Here is a 17,573-nt window from a genome sequence, read left to right as displayed (position 1 = left end):
GTCTCAGCATTGGGACACTCACTGATAAACATGGTATCGCGTATCCTGGTTTTTGGATAGGTAAAATAACTAGTGTTGAACGAGCACTGAAATGCTTGAGTGCTCCGTACTCGAATCGAGGACGCTCGGACGTACTCGACTCAAGTAGCGAGCATAATGAAAGTGAATGGCAAATTCTATCATTTTTCTGGAAGATGGAAAAATTATCTCTCCCTCTACTTCTGTCTCTGACTCTCCCTCTCCATCCCTCCTTCTCCTTTCCTATCCCTCCCTATGACTGACTATACATATAAAAATCTCATTGAGACATTATAAACGGTCTCTCCTAACTCGGCAAAGTGCTAGAAATGACATAACTGTGATATCAAAGTTGATCAGAATACTTACCAATGAAGTGTTTTTTTAATATATTTTCCTTTCCAATTTTATTACAGAGCATCTTTATATTTTTCTTGGTGAAGTACAAGCCACTAAAGTACAATAATGTATACACCTACCCAACGTGGGGTTATGGTATAGGGTGGATGATGGCGCTGTCATCTATGGTCTGCATTCCACTGTGGATAATAGTAAAGGTGTGGAAGACCGAAGGGACAATATCTGAGGTAAAAGTTCTAAAATGTTCAGGATGAAAAAATTACTAATTTTCTGTATTATCATGTATTTCATGGATAATTTTATATATATTCAATATTACTTTTCTGTAGAATGTTTTTTTAGTTATTCAAGTTAAAAATTAACCATATATAAGCAGCAAAATTGTCGTCCCTAGACATTACAGAGTTTTTTGGGGTGTCCATGTTTTTTCTAGAATCATGTGCAAAATACATAATATTAGTAAAGTGAAACTTCTCGGTGAATGAGATGATGAACTGCAGTGAAAAATGGTCTTCTAAAGCAGTACTTCTGTTAGTTGTGCCTCACTGGCTCATTGGTTAGTGAGGCAAGGGTAACCACCAAAACTTGAGTTAAAATCACAAAAAGGGGCATCATTTACACCAGTAAAGACTCCTAAACCAATATATTGAACCTCTAGCTCACGACTGCTCGGAAACTCTCGGAAAGCCAATTAGGCGGCAGTGCATTATTCCAGAGCTTGCCTCGCTTATATCATTATAAATCACCTGGTAGCTCAATTAGAAAGAAAAAGGGTACCACCATGGACCATCCATTGCCCTTAGGTAGAAATACTCTGCGTTCTGCGATAAGGTTTTCCAAAGAGTAGAAACAGGACACTAAACTGAGTACAAGTTCACTGCCAATCTCTCTGGTGTCTCAACTGAAGTTCATGTGCTGCCAGTGCATTATAACCTATTATGTTCAAGTCATATACTGGCGATACTAGGTGTATGGGCTGCAGGGTTGTATATAGGCATGGAGTGTCCTCTGAAACCATGTACCAGGCTATGTTTCTATCTTTCGCAGGGCAGCGAGGAATTGAGCTAAGTTGACTTACTATTGTGTTCAATGAGTGTTGCATGGTATACCTAGGATGAGTTAGATCCATTGAATTGCTAAAACATGTGACGTACGACAAACTAGGAAGCGCAGTGTAAGAAATTTTGAGTTCATCACACCTAAACCCTTTAAGGAGGTTTGGACTTTCCCACAGGATATCCTTAAGATGCTAATCCATAAGTAATCCGTGTTAGAAATAGCTTGTATCAAAAAGGATCTTATTACACAGGTATTGGGTAATAAGGTAATGGCCTGTAAACTATGCCTATGACTACTAGGCATTGACTGAAGGAGTGCTTTAACATGCGTTGGTCCTTCAAGAAGCCAGGAATCAGCAGATTGCAGAGCAAGTGCGTCATCGATAGGAGACCCAACAGTTGGGCAGTGGCATTGAGCAAGAGGCCAAATGTGCAAAGGCAAAAATGAAGAGTAGCATCGAGGAATGGGAAGCCAAGCACTGAGGACCCTGACCGAAGAGTGAAGGCAGGAAGAGGAGCATCTGGCAGTGACAGGTGTGGTACAATGCGTTGTGTGAATGCACTATATAAATACTCAGGTATTAGGTGGCAATGGAATGGCCTGTAAACTATGCATATGACTACTAGGCATTGACGGAAGGAGTGTTTTGACATGTGTTGGCCATTCAAGAAGCCAGATATCTGGAGAGTATAGAACAAGTGCAGCATCAACAAGAGACCCGACAGGAGGGTAGTGGCATTGAGCAAGAGGCCAAATGTGCAAAGGCAAAAATGAAGAGTAGCATCGAGGAATGGGAAGCCAAGCACTGAGGACCCTGACCGAAGAGTGAAGGCAGGAAGAGGAGCATCTGGCAGTGACAGGTGTGGTACAATGCGTTGTGTCAGCGCACTATATAAATACTCAGGTATTAGGTGGTAATGGAATGGCCTGTAAACTATGCCTATGACTACTAGGCGTTGACGGAAGGAGTTTTTTGACATGTGTTGGCCATTCAAGAAGCCAGATATCTGGAGAGTATAGAACAAGTGCAGCATCAACAGGAGACCCGACAGGAGGGCAGATGAATTGAGCAAGAGGCCAAATGTGCAAGGGCCAGAACGAATGGTAGTATCAGGGAACAGGAAGTCGGGCACAGAGGACCCTAAGGGAAGAGTGATGGTTGGGAGGACAATCTGGTGGTGGTAGGTATGGTACAACACACTATGACAGGGTGCTATGTAAATCATTTTGGAGTAAACTCCCCTAGTAGAAGCGTCAGGTATTAAGCATTTTAAAATGAAAATCTATTAATTTGCAAAAGGAGACAAGATTTAGAGCTGCATTTGTTCATATTTTTTATTAAATATTGTGTAATTTGCTTTGTATTACTTTCTTGCCCCTAACCCAATGTAACATTTTTCTTCTTTTTTTTTGCAGAGATTTAAATCTTTGATTATACCCAGCCCAGATTTAAAAATGAGAGGGAATCTTAAAGCTGCTGCCTGTACAAATGCCGTAAGCGACTGTGACGCCCAGCTTAAAGGTGATGGAACCATATCGGCCATTACAGAAAAAGAAACGCACTTCTAAGAGATATTTTATTTGACAATTGTTGTTTTGTAAAATAAGAATATGAAAAGAATATTATTTCACTCAATTAATAGAGGCTCACCTGTTTCGCACAAATTTTAACATGTTTAATTTTAAAGTGTACACTGTATTATGTTCCAAGTGATTTTTTTTTAACTATGTTCTATAAGTGACTGATTATAAAAAAAAGTATTGTATGAGGGGTTTTTTTAGTGCCAAGTTTATGTAATGTTGTGATACTGGTCCATGTTTTATAGCGCTCTAGACACATGTATAGCGTGTTGTAAAATTTTTCTACCTTGGATTTTATGAAGCATGGTGTTTCTATAGAATATTCTTTTCATCTAATGTACACAGTTATGACCATTCCAGCTGGTAATGTATGTCTATGAAAAAGCTTGTTATTATGTAGTTCTGGTTTTGTGCTCATTTTCCTTGTTTATGACCTATCCATATAATGGCCAATAGATTTACCTCTTTTTCTTTTAGCCAAGGGAAAAAAGACACTTAATTGCTAATACATGGTGAATTCTTGTATTGTATGTATCTATATGACTAAACTGTTTTTTGCCATTGTGATATTACTTGTTTATACTAAAGAAAATACTTGTATTTAATGAAAATGTTAATTAATTAAATTTTCCTCCGATGACTCATGGAATTCTCCACATTGGCCTTTAAGTAAGTTTGCAATAGGGAGAATTTAATGAGGATTGTCTGTCACTAAAAAAATCATTAACAGCAGAAAACGTGGTCTAATTTCCTAGTATACTTGTTTCCTACCATAAAAGAGCTCATTTCCTAGACCTCGACTGTGGCCAAAGCGCACAGTTCTTACTACATAATTGAATAGACCTTAGCACTGATCTCCTACAATAAGAGGGTACGTAACCTAAAATGGTATAGTATATAAGATGCATATATAATTGTCCAATAGAACAGAAAAACGTAACCCTTCTTCAAAAATATCCACTGACACTATTAAAACGTTTAATATGTATTACTTTGATGACACCTGATGAAGCTTAATTAGCTGCTAAACATTTTGGAGTGTTAGGCTTTAAGAATTTTGGTGGCTGTCCCTTACACAAGTAAGATGATGTCTGGTGTGCAATGCAGACATGCCACCGATAGGAGAGCTGAGAAATAATGCTCTCAATTAGACAGGAATATTGGAAAATCCATGCAGTACGGACCCCTGATGAAGCTGGATTAGTGGCAAAAACAAGTTGGTGTCTGGTGTGTACTGCGGACACACAATCAACAATAGCTGTGTTGAGAAATAGTGCTCTCGATTCAAGAGAAATATTGGAATTTCCATGCATTTGGGATGTAATAAATGACTGAAAGACAACTGGTGGGCTAGGTACTGGGTGTACATCATTATTTTTCAATAATACATAATAAAAGGGATGTTTTAATAAAACTAGTGGATATTGTAAAAGTAGAGTACATTTTTTTTCTGTCCATTTGGACAATAATATATGGCACTGAACTACCTCCCCCTCAATAGGTGACAATTAGTCCTTATGCTACTTTTTCATGTGATTCTGTGCTTGTGTGAAAGGATACCATTGAAATAGCAAACTTAATAGGGTTTTTGCTATAGGGTTGCTCTTCTCTCTATTTTTATCTCTACGTAAAGGGTTTTCTGGAATCTGGATATTAATTTTCTGTTAATACAATAGACCATTAACATCTGATATCAGTGGGGTCTGGCTCTCAGCACTCCACAAATAAGTTGTTGGAAGAAGCCATGGAGCCTCTTCTGCTCTGCACTCTGTATACATAGCATTAGCTATACTGGATATTGCAGACTTGTTCCCTTAAAGTCAATAGGACAATGCTATACAGCCAATAATATGTAGATGGTGTACAGGTATCCCAGCACTTTCAAAGTCAGTCACTTATTGATCGATGCCTAGAGTCAGAGCTTCAACAATTGGATATTGATGTCCTCCACCAAGTAAGGGAAAACTCATAAAACCACTGTAAATCTCGTCTGTTTGCAAAATATCTGTACAAACCAAAGACCATAAAAATATGGAAATATAAAGTAATTGACCCTCCGAGCATTGGTCCAGGAAATGAGCATTAAAGAGAATATATTAGGAATTGGATTACAGTATGTATTTCTGGCTTTTCAGAGAATCCGTTTTACTCTTAATCCAAGAAATCCATAAATCAAACATTCTTGGTTGTATGTAAATTACGCTCCAATTTCTCCTAGCAATAACTTCTGGAAGAGGAAGAATGTTGCCGCCCCTGCAAAGGCGAGTAGCTTAAAATCTCAATCTTTTTTAGCACTGTGCAACTTAAGCAATGGGTTCATATGTATATAAATATTTAAGTTGGAGATCTCCTTCAACTTATTCAGCCAGCTAGAACTGCCAGAGATCATGTTTACATAGATGAAGTCCTCTAACCACTCAGCTAAGCTGCTATTGTTAAATGTGAGTAATTTTTTGTGTTGGGATATCATAGATGACATTGAACCAAAGCTAAAATGACTATATTGTTTAAATCTGTTATATTAAATTACTAAAATAGAAAAAAAATGGTAATTCTATTTTACATTGTCATATCACAATCTATACTAAAAAATATCAAATCTAGACTCACACTTAGGCTGCATTGAGTCCCATCATAGTCTGCAGTACCGTTGACTGTCTATGGCTTATTGTCATTCTGGGCATGCTCTGATCTTGACAAAGATCAATATGAAGGAAGGTGATGAAGGAGAGCTGTGACACCACCTATTGTGCATGGTAGGTCATATGTTTTCTACTATAGATAGAGGTGTTATTCTTCATTGTAGTCATGTCTGTGATGATAATCAGACTTCTGAAAAGTTTTATATACAGAACAGGAGGTATGAGCATAGTATTAGGCTTAGTGACCTGGGTGAAATTTATAACATTTTTTTTTATAAACATAGTGATATGAAAATTTAAAATAATAAATATTTCTGATAAAAACCTGATATAAACAATAGGCCACTGTTCCTATGTCTTATTCTGCTTAAAATTCTAAATGTTGTGGCTTTTACCAATGCGTTGCTTTGCATGTATTCATTTCTCTCTAACTTTTGTGTTACAAGTAGCTTTATATATAGTATAATATGACAGGATGAAAATTGTGTGATATTTGACAAGAAAGTTAACATGGCTGTGACAATTACATTGTAAAGGTTCTCTGCTCTGAATATCCCATACTTGATCGTAGAGTCCATTCACAAAAAGGTGATTATAAAGAATCCTTCTGAGCATCTGAGTCCACTAGTAATCATTTAATTGGTGGGAATTGTTTGATTTTCCTGTAGCGCCACCATGAGGAGAAATAAAGCATTGCACAGTTAACATTCAAATCCATAGTTTTTCTGTGCAATGTAGGACAGGACTGGTCTCCAAGAGCAAAATGTGCTCTTTGTACCCCCACCCCCCTCCATCTGGTCAAGAGATGAGGATCCTTTACAGAACCCCCCTTACCTATATCAGCTCAGAATTCCCTATCAGGGTATATGAAAATGAATTTTCTAAACTGGATAGCAAACAAACCCTATTTGCCTGATAATTTCTTAGTTGCATTTTACAGCAAAAGCAATTTTCCGGAAACAATTTACAACACAGCAAAGATATCTCATTGTTGAAAGGAGAGATGGGTTCAATAAAATTAGATAGACGGTTATCAAGAAGTGATTTAAATTTGGCACAACACTGACATTATCTAGAACTGGACATCAATCAAAAATTGATGAAAGGACAAGAAGAAAATTGGTCAGGGAGGCCTACAGCAACCTTAAAGGAGCTGCAGGAATTTTTGGCAAGTACTAGTTGTGTACTGCATGTGACATCAATCTTCAGTATTCTTTATATTTCTGTCCTAGAGAAGATGGAACCCTTTTCTTACAAAGAAAAACATCCAAGGAAGAATGGGCAAAGATTGCCAATTCTAGATGTGCCATGCTCCTACCCAAAAAAGACTGAATGCTATAATAAATTCAAAGGGGACTTCAGCAAGGTATTAGCTTAAGGGTATGCATATTTATGCAACCACATTAGTTTAACTCCTAATTTTTCTTTTTTCCACCAGAAAAGATTTTAGTTAAGTTTTCAACTCAATTGTATAGATTATGGGAGACATTAAAGGGAACCTGTCATAAAAAATTGTTATTAGCCTGCAGATATGGGGATTTTCTGCAAGTTATTAAGGTGCTGCCCAGCACCTGCACTGAGAACCCTGCTGCTGCGCGGAAATTCATTTTATTCCTCCCAGCAGACTTGCGCTTTTAGTCATAGGGTGGGCCTGTGTGGCTTCAGTCACTTCTCAGTGAATAGTGGGCACTGACTGACAGGCTGCTTTGCTGTCACACCAGAGCAAGGAAATGCCCGGCGTTCAGTGCAAGAGAGGGAAAGAAGGTAAAAGGCAGCCTTGATGATAGGGAAAGGGGAGAAGGGACACCCCTAAACACTCACCTGAGACTGAACCCTGAGCTCCCTATTGTCCCTAGACGGGTCCTTCCCCCTGTGCGCGATCATGTGTCTAAGCCCTGGATGGCCCTGAGATAGCCCTAACTAGTGAGAAGGTCAGCAAGACACTAGTCTCACTACTAAGGTAAGGAAACACAGGGATGGGGACAACCCGGATAAATCAAACAGCAACTGGAACTCCACAGCATGAACTGGATCAACTTCTCCAGGGAGGTCAGCATAGAAAACCTATAACCGGCACAGGAGAGAGCTAGGAATGAGTTTAAATAATGGAAGGGCACGGCAATAAGATGCAGCAGCTGAGATTAGAGCCATATGGATTCCCAGCAGGACCAAAAAGGAACTCTTAACCCCTTCCACACCAAGTGAAAATCAATCTGCTCCACTCAAGTTAATCGCTGAGCGGCTTCCAAAAAGGACATGTGATCTACCAATCGCTGCGACCTTCTCATCCCAGATACCCTAAAGGTCTCAACAGGATGCGGCACATTCGTGACATTAGCATTAGAGCCGTGGCTGAAGCTTTGCCGGCCCTCCCATATGACTGAAAGCCTGAGGCTGTCAGTAGGAATAAAGTTCATTTCCTCCTTGCAGAGGGGCTCTCAATGTGGGTGCAGGACAGGTTCAGAATTCTATAAACAATTTAAGGCTATAATAATTATTTTTATGTTTATAAAAGAATATTATAATGAATCAGAATATACATTTATTTTCACATGTTATATATAGTCAATAAAAAAATGAAACCATCTAAAAACAGATATAGAAAAATTAAGTCTAAATTATAAAGCTATATATTCATAATATATTGTAAATACAAAGAAAAATGAAATAAGGTATTACTAAGGTAAACATTATATTTTTTGTTTCAAATAAATACATTAATTTTATAACTATGGCCGGCATGAGTGTGTATCCAGCATAATATGCTATACAAACTATGTATAGATAGCTTAATTGGAATATACAGTCAAGGACATAACAAATATATATCAGTTTAAAGGGAAACTGGCCGGTGATTCATGCTGCCCAAACCAATATATTATTATAGTCTTTGAAGATCATAGCTGGAAATAAACTATATATACATATGAATATATATAGCAGCATAATTATATTTCTTACTGAATAATGAAGATAAATTAAGAAACTTAATAACATTGTATTCATAGGGCCTAAACAAATAGGCCTCACATCAACTATTACACCAATTATCAAGCAAAATTTGACTACTGGAGTTATATCCATATATACAGTAAGTCTATAGGTCAGGACCATATGAACTGTTCCACATTAAGCAGATGGTAGATCAGAATTAGAAAAAACAACGTATAGCGAACAATAGATAAAAAATGTAATAAACTTTATTAACATTAATAAGTATAAAACCAAAAAAACATACAAAATCTCCAGTGACAACAAATAGATCAGTGATAGGCCATATGAGGCACCACTGACAGACATCACATAATCAAGCGGAGCATACAGGTGAGGGTTTGGACAGATGAGAGAAGTGTAAAATACACCTACTCAGGGGTTAAAAAAAAACACATAACTAGACCTCAAAGAGATAATAAAGCGCACAGTGCTAGTGTCCTCTCAGAATGGAGAAACCATCCAAACCAGAGTAATGTACAATAACGTATGCCCTAAGTACTCACATGTGTATGTCTGTCTATGGTGTCTCCGCCCCTACGCGCGTTTCGGCCACGTGCCTTCTTCCAGGGTGTCAACACCAAGTGTGCCTACATCCTACACACTTAAAAGATGTAAGATGTTAGATGTCCTTAGAATGATACAAATAAGTGGGAGTGATAAAACTAACAAATCAGAATAGATAATCGGATAATCAATATGGGATTTGTACATAACATAACAAGTAACAACATAAAAATATATTACTGTGTAAGAAATTATATATCTCGTGTTCTTTTAGGTTTTGTTAGATTCACTTTTATAAACTATAACTGAATTGGTGGTCTCAAGTAGAAACAAATTTACTGTGATTTTTCAATGAAGGATTCTGTGATTTCCGTTAATGTTCCTATTCTAACTTTAATAATTGAAATTGAAATATATAGTCCGTTTCTGTTCCATTGTCACCAAAAGTCCAAAAAGTTGACATTAAAAAAAAATATTAGTCAAGCAAAACAATTAAGTGATAGCTAATCATATGTGAAAGTCCGTGAAGATATCTTTAGGATGTTGGAAGGCATAACAAGTGTATGAAATGAACTTGGTATCAGAATAATCCTACTGTTTACATATCAATCAATTTGCCATTGCAGCAACTAAACCTAGTAGCTAGTAAGGACCAAATCTGCTAAAGTTCGATTTCGGTAGTTGGCTTGAATTTGGCAAGAAAACTCAAGTTGAATTGAAGTTATTTGATGTGAATAAATTATTTTTACAATGATCTAGAGTAACTATCCAGACCCCAAATCATAATAAACATAGGATGTAGAAAAAAAAATAATCATCTTGCCACTTACTAGTTCCTCCACCATCGCAGCCCATCATCTGGTCATGCGCTCCATCCAGGAATCCGATGACCTCTTTGGACATTTTCACTCTGTGTCAGAGAAATCTAGAGCCAACTAGGACTGTAATGTCATGATGTGCAGTCACAACATGCTTTTCTTGAGGAGCTGACTAGACCACTGCTGACGCACTTCATGATGTCACAATGTGTAAAGTACCATACGGTGAAATTAGGCTCCAATGGTAAAGGTGAATGGTGAGTGGAGTATAATTATTTTGTTTAGCCGCTTTCTTGGCTCTTTACAATTTGCCAAAATGGCAGACAACCAACTGTCATTTTACTGTATTTGCATGAAGCGAATCACAAAATAAAATTAGAGACAATTCTACTGATCTCAAACCAATTAGCTTATCTCTAGCAGTTGGTCATTTATTTATATGACTGCATGTAAAAAGAAAAGGATGCGATGTTAAGAAATCTATATAGAATGTATAGCTGAAAGGACAATAAGCGCAATGGGGGCTTATCTGGATTAAAATTAATAAAATTTGGGCAATGGTGCTCACCTTGTCGGTTTCTGTGATCACAACCGCTAAAAAGGCTTAGGCTGCTGCAGACCCACGGCTATAAGAACATCAAGGATTGGAGTGAGAATGGTTTAAATCTTCGCTGCCTATGGATAAGTGATAAGAACTTAGGAGTCAAGAATCTAGGAAAGTGGTTTATTAGTCAATGCGTTTTGAAGTGTCTCACTTCTTCACTGTGGTTTGTCCCGATGAAGAAGTATGACACTTCAAAACACGTTGACTAATAAACTGCATTCCTGAATTCCTGACTCCTTTTCATCACTCATCCGCCGGCAGCGTAGATTTAATGCATTTTTACTCCAATCAGATAAGTTCATACAAGAAAAGTCTATCAAATTAAAGGGGTATTGACAAGTTGTTTATTGAGCTGCTCATAGCTATAAGTGACAATTCCGGTGAGCAGAATAATTGTAGTATTAGTAGAACTATAAAGCTCAGAACAAGCATTGCTGTAACTCAATCCACGATCAGTGGTTTGTTCTGAGGTTACATTGTTATCCCTGTATTTACACACAGAGATAACAGGGCTGTTGAACAAGTGCACAGCTCTAGACAGTGAGAAGGGATGCTGCATGCTGGTGATTTTGTAAGATTTATAACAGCAGCTTGTCAGGAGCCGAGAGGGAGGTGAACAGCTAACTGCTGTATAGAAATCATTGAGCTGGGAAGAGGTTACTGCTATGTTAGGGGTTAGCTCCTCTCCTGGAATGTAACTGCTGCAAACACTGAGTCAATGTCTGGGCAGGCGCAATTGGTTGAACTCCATGTACAACCAGCTGTGTAATATGAAAGATAAAAGCTCACATTGCAATAGAATGACAGCAGATGGAAAAGCAAGTCAATTGCAAGCTTGCTTATTTTCATACTGTCTAATGTTTTGGAATTGTAAAATCATATAGAAGAGTACGTTTAGGACAAATGTAAGAAAAAGCATTGAAATGCCATAGTTTTGTAGAGTGATAATTAAATATTAATGTTACATGTGAATTAAAAATTTGATGTGAACAGGGTCTAGATGACATTAACTCTCTTTTCTTTATTTCTTTTTTTTGTTTATGTATTTTAAATTGGAAATGAATCCCAGGGTCTAGTTTTATTTTTGCATAAGAACATTAGAAAAGCAAATCTCTTCGAAGCTGAAGTCAATGCAGCCATCAATTTTGAACTTGTTTAATATTTCTGAAATATTGGAAAAATTAAACCCTTACTGACATATGACACACTGGTACATCTTATATCAGCTCCCTGTCTTTCCTTTTACTTCCTGAGACTGCATGTTTGCCGGCATATGATGGCTGCGTTATTTAGTTATCATCTGCCTCTGACAGCTACACATAGAACAGAGCTTCACTCACTGTTGTCAACCTGTTAAATGTTGCTGTCAATCTCTGACAGCAGCATTTACAGCGTGAGGCATGGGGTCGTGCTATTTTAACCGCCCGTCGCAGGACTCTGATGGGGTACCATGATGGACGAGTGTCTGCTGAATATCCCTGGGTCTGTCATGATGATAGTCCTATGAAAGCCAGTCAGTGACTAGCACTCATAGGAGACTATGATTTTTGCTGTATACAGTACAAGGGATCAGATGATCACTTGCTCAAGTTCCCTAAGGGGACTACAAAATACGGTCAAATATACAAAAAAAAGTTTTTAAAAAAAGCTAGAATCATCCAGCCCTCTACGGTTTAGCAAAATGATGATCAGCCAGCTGCCATTTTGCTGAACTCACAAGGAACGAATTACAAAATATCTGCACGCTAGCAAATACAAATTGTTTGTAAAATTTGAGTGGAATTCAATTCCAATCCAATAAATTTGCTCATCTCTAGTGATAAGTAATGCTGCATGGTCCAATGGAGTGTGAAATGCTCCCATGTGCATAAGGTTGTATCCTCATTCCTAATCTTTGTCTTCGAAGTTCCACTTAAGTTCTCCTACGCTACAGTTTCTTTTATCCAATATACATGATGTATTAGTAGTAAACATTGAAATAAATATCAGTTTGCTATCAGAGTACTACATTTAAGGCTTGTGACAAAAAGAGTTAAAATTATGAGCCTTTTACGGTTTGAACAAATGATCAGCTACAATGTTTGCAATCATGACTATTACACATTTCAACTGTAATTATTAATTTGTATTTCGTAGGCAAAAATGTACATTACGTTGCTGTAATCCAATAGAATCCACATACTTGGCATCTTTGTATTATTTTTGTCATCATTATTACTACACACAAAAGTTGTTAATGTTATTTTTCCTGGACTGTTAAAGTGTAACCCATAGATTTTACTTTAAAGTGGCTATAAATGATCGAGCAATAACTTATAAATGACAAATCTCTCACTTGGTTGCAAAAAGAATGGTTATTTTCAATATGTAAAATGTTTCAGTGTAATCTGTATCTTTGTGATTTTTTTTCTCTGTGATACCTTAAAGGGGTTGTCTGGTCAAAAGTGATAAGTCTGCAGTCACTCCGTGTGACTGCAGACTTATGAATCCCCCCAGTGCACGCGCTGTGCACTGCGGGGATTCGCCGATATGAGACCCCCCTGGCCATTCAGTGTCACCTAACTCCATACACTCGTATGGAGCGAGGCCATGCCCCGTCTAGTGACGTGGCGGCCAGAGGGTGCGTCCAGCTGGATGGCGTGGCCTTGCTCAATACACGCCCACTGGCCGGGGGTATGTATAACGCATACATAGCCTCCGGCCTGGGGTCTCATACTGACAAATCCCCGCAGAGCACAGTGCCTGCGCTGGGGGGATTCATAAGTCTGCAGTCACACAGAGCGACTGTAGACTTATCACTTTTGACTGAACAACCCCTTTAATGTGGCTGATGAAATGAAATATCCCTTCTTGTTTCTTTATGTATTTGATAAATGTAAGTATTTCACTGCCTTTTAATGAATGCATACCAGCAGTACAAATATATTTTTAATTGACCATTTATGGTTCATAAAAACTAGAATGGTGTCTATAAAGCAGTGCGCAAAGCCGCAGTCATCAGAAAACAACCTATTATTTAAATAAAGTTTTTATCTTAAAATGTATTTTTTAAATATTTTTGATGATTTTTTTTTCCGTTTTCCATATCACTATCTACAGAAAAAAAATGAAATTCTACAATTTAAACCCTGATCACTGCACTAAATATTAGCCTCATACTTCCTGTTATGTTCAGCAGCCACATGGACATATGTAGCAATAGACTGACTCTGTCCCAATTGACTTGTACTTATGTTGTACAAGTCTGCTCCGATTTGGGCAATGGTCATTATAAAGGGGGTGGGTTAGAATGAGATCCTGAGCTTTCTATTGTATTTAGATGTGTTACTTTTCATTGTAATTCTGTCTGTAATGATAATGAGACAGCTGAAAAGTTTTCTGTAAAGAAGAGGAACTGTGAGTTTAATATTAGAGTTAGTGGGCAGTGTGAAAATTGCAAGATTTCCAATTTTTTTCTTTAAAGAGGATGTCTACTACTTTAACACTGATGACCTATCCTTAGAATAGGTCATCAATGTCTGATCGATGGGGGTGTGACACCCGGCACACTCGCTGATCAGCTGTTTTCAGTGGCGACGGCGGCCGGTGGAACTGTCCTGTTACGGAGCTGCACAGCGTAGCTCTGTCTACTCTATACAAGCCGCAGCCGGGTACAACACATCATATTCAAATCAATAAGGGTGCAAATGTGCAGTAACTGGCTGCGGCAACTATTCCGTCATCAAGGATAGGTCTTCAATGTTAAAGTAGTGGACAACATCTTTAGTAAAGAGAGAGATAAGGAAGATTTAAAAAACATTCCAAAATATTTTTCCAAAATATATTTATTATATTATATTGTTATAAAAAAACATTTTATCAGTAGGTCACTTTCTGATAACACATTCCCTTGAAAAATGTTCAAATATTGCACCAATTAAACTTTTTGAAACTGTAGTTTAATTTACCCAAATTTGTAAAAGTAAAAAAAGAAAAAAAAAACATTTATTAGTAAAATATAAACCGCCATAGATTTTTTTTTTTAAAGAAATAGACATTACCACGATAGATTAAAATTAAATTGAATAATTTTAAAAATGTATGAAAATGTTAACAAAATACATTTTTACAACTTATCAGATGAATATAATCACATAAATTGGATTTGTTGACATCATTTATATCCTGCACATGAAATAATAAAAACTTTCTGAAACACTAATTACAATTAGACGTTACTTTATTATTGTCATTTTTAACATTGTATCTTTTAAAATATATTTCTTACAAATAATTAAAATTTTTACAAAAAGAAAGTCCAAAATTAATGAAACCTTTTAGAGAGTTTTATATTTCATATAAAATGTTTCTTACAAGTTTACCATTACGAAGCTTTCATCGTGAGTTTACACTATGCTCTTTGACACTACACTAGTCACTAGTAGCAGTGATGTTCCACAACCTCTTTTCTACGTCCTTTGTATAATCTAAATTTCCTCCCATACATGAGGTTTGGTATGGTCTAAGTATTATACTTACTAATTGTGAAATGTGCTGTTCTTGTACATGTGCCAATTTTATGACTTACCTGTTTAACACTTTACTGATTTTTTTAAGATGTTTTTTTTTTCAAAATTCCTACTAGAATTTCTTTTTTTTATGCAAACTGTGAAAATATCTTGTCATTGTATTGACTTTTTGATATGTGGTAGAAACAACATGCCCTTTTCTGATGTATTTGAAAATATTAAAGAAAACAAATTCGATTGTAAAGTGTTTGTAATTTATTTCTATCTGTAGTAATGTATTCTAACGATAGATTTCAATTCATACACAATAAGAAACAATGTATGAGCACCAACAACTCAATAATGGAAAAAGGAATTTTCATGATCTACTCGTACATGCATATGTACTAAATGTTCGAAAGTACCTGCCATTTCTGGCATAAATGAGGAATAACACTATTTGTGGCCATTACATGATATATATCCTACATTTGCATTTTTTCACCAGTTTTCCCCTGTGCCGGCTCTATCTCTAATTTTCAGTTGTCTATGAGTTTGTGGGTATAGACTGGCAGCTAGGATCTCTCCAATATTGCCATGATGAGTTAGGGCTTATTTTCAGGGAATGTTTTATTTTTTTCATGAACAACAATCCACATTTATTCTTGAACAAAAAAAAATTAACATTTATTAAAATATAATCATGCCATCACACACATACTGCACATACACATGTATACACACACACTGCACATACACATTTATACACACACACTGCACATACATGCACGTCTAGATTCCCGCAGTTAAAGGACCATTCATGACATCATGGTCACATGAGAGTGGGGTCCCTGGGCAATTGCCTAATTATCATCCCCCCAATGCTGGCCCTGACTGTAACTAGTGCTTATTTTTGGAATAGCACTTATATTTCAAGCATAGTCTAAAAATCCTGTAAAATCAAGCCAGGGCTTAATTTCAGTGTAGGTCTTACCTTCGGGGAAAAACAGTAGTACAAAAAGAGATGGATTCCTGCTCTTTTTTCCTGTGTGACACACAGACAAAAGCAGCAGTAGAACAGTATTCTGCAGAATTGAGCAGTGTAGCTGTGAATCCATCACCGGGGTGGGATAAATTACTTGCTAGACGCAGCTGCACAGGTCTGCTTCTCCCTGAACTTCCTTGTGTTCCTCTCTCAATAAACTTTAATAGGTTCTATAACACATTTTAATGAGCAGGCAGTCCACATTGATTTGACCAAGACATATTTGATCTGTTTATCGGAATAGATGATGAGTTCGGGAGGCCAATGGATAAGAATTGGTTTGTAAGCAGAGAATGAAGCAGATTTCTCTGATAAGATGTAATACAAAGTGCTTATACTTGCTTTTACTATTGATTTATGCAAAATTTGTTGAAATGATCATGACCAAGAAGCACCCTCATGAATTTTCTTTTTTCACTAAATCTGTGTATATGTGTATGTAGTGTCAGTATGCTAATATACTCACCTATCACCTTCTTCTCCGCTATCCATTGCCATTCTGTTCCTCTTCTGAGTGACATCACTGCCCTTCAGACTATCTGGCTCACTACATGCTGTAACATCCCTGGCGGCGTGCTTGCATAGTGCACCACCTCCCACTATGCAAGACCGCAATCTTACCTGTCAGTCCAGCCTGCAAATATTGCTTCAGTTCATGCTGTGTGCATGTCTCTTGTTTGATTGCTTAGGGCGGCGGCCTGGTTACTTCCTCATTCTTATAGCTGCTGTGGGCGCACTCCTAATGCATCCCCAGCCTATTGCTGTGAGTCACTGGATATTTAAACCCCCTCCACCCAGAAGGAGGTGCCTGAGCATCACCTTCACTCAGTTTGTCCTTGCAACTGAATTGCCAGGTCCTGTCCTGTTTCTAGTCTGCTTCCGCCACTCTGGGGGTTGCATACCCAGACCTGTTATCTCTGACTTCTAATCTGCTTCCGCCACTCTGGGGGCCGTATACCCAGGCCTGTTACCTGTGACTTCTAGTCTGTTTCCGCCAATCTGGGGGCTGTATACCCAGGCTTGTTCTTGTATCTCATTGCAGTAGCAGTAGCAGTTCCTGTCTGAACTGTATCCTAGCCTGTTACCTGTTTGTCTCTATGTCCATACCTTCCCTTTTCCTGCAGTATCTGAACCTGCACCAAACTCCAACTCGTTGTCTCTGTACTTTTGTTTGTGAGTTTTGTGTCCACTCGCTACTTCATAGTAAGTACCTTGTGTGTATCTGGTTCTGCTTGTCCCTTTTCCCCTCCTCTGCATCTTCCTCCTGTGTTCTAGCCATCTTCCTGTATTTTCCAGTCTGTTCCATGTGAACAGAGCCCTGTCCTCTCTGCCTTGTCCACCGCACCTGCGGTTTCGCTCTGCAATGTCTTGCCCACCGCTCCGGGGGTTTCTTTCTGCTCTGACTTGCCCACCGCTCCGGCGGCTTCCCTCTGCTCTGCCTTACCCACTGCTCCGGTGGCT

At 37.8% G+C, this 17,573-nt stretch overlaps 1 protein-coding gene across 5 annotated transcripts in view; it reads left to right on the top strand.

Annotated features, from left to right (window-relative positions):
* The window catches only part of SLC6A11 (solute carrier family 6 member 11), a 626,328-nt gene extending 610,996 nt beyond the window's left edge, over positions 1-15,332 (top strand). For all 5 annotated transcript variants that reach the window (XM_073644516.1, XM_073644514.1, XM_073644515.1 and 2 more), the window contains exons 14-15: positions 435-605; positions 2,854-15,332. In XM_073644516.1, coding sequence (XP_073500617.1) covers positions 435-605; positions 2,854-3,006 — 324 coding nt within the window. In that variant the 3' untranslated portion in view covers positions 3,007-15,332. The remainder of the gene's footprint in view (positions 1-434; positions 606-2,853) is intronic.
* The last annotated feature ends 2,241 nt before the right edge of the window (positions 15,333-17,573 follow it).

The sequence above is a fragment of the Phyllobates terribilis genome, unplaced genomic scaffold (genome assembly GCF_046119375.1).
Source record: "Phyllobates terribilis strain yellow unplaced genomic scaffold, ASM4611937v1 Scaffold_8__6_contigs__length_399053987, whole genome shotgun sequence".
Lineage (NCBI taxonomy): Eukaryota > Metazoa > Chordata > Amphibia > Anura > Dendrobatidae > Phyllobates > Phyllobates terribilis.
Note: the sequence above shows the minus strand (reverse complement) of the source record. Positions and strands in the feature narration are given on the sequence as shown.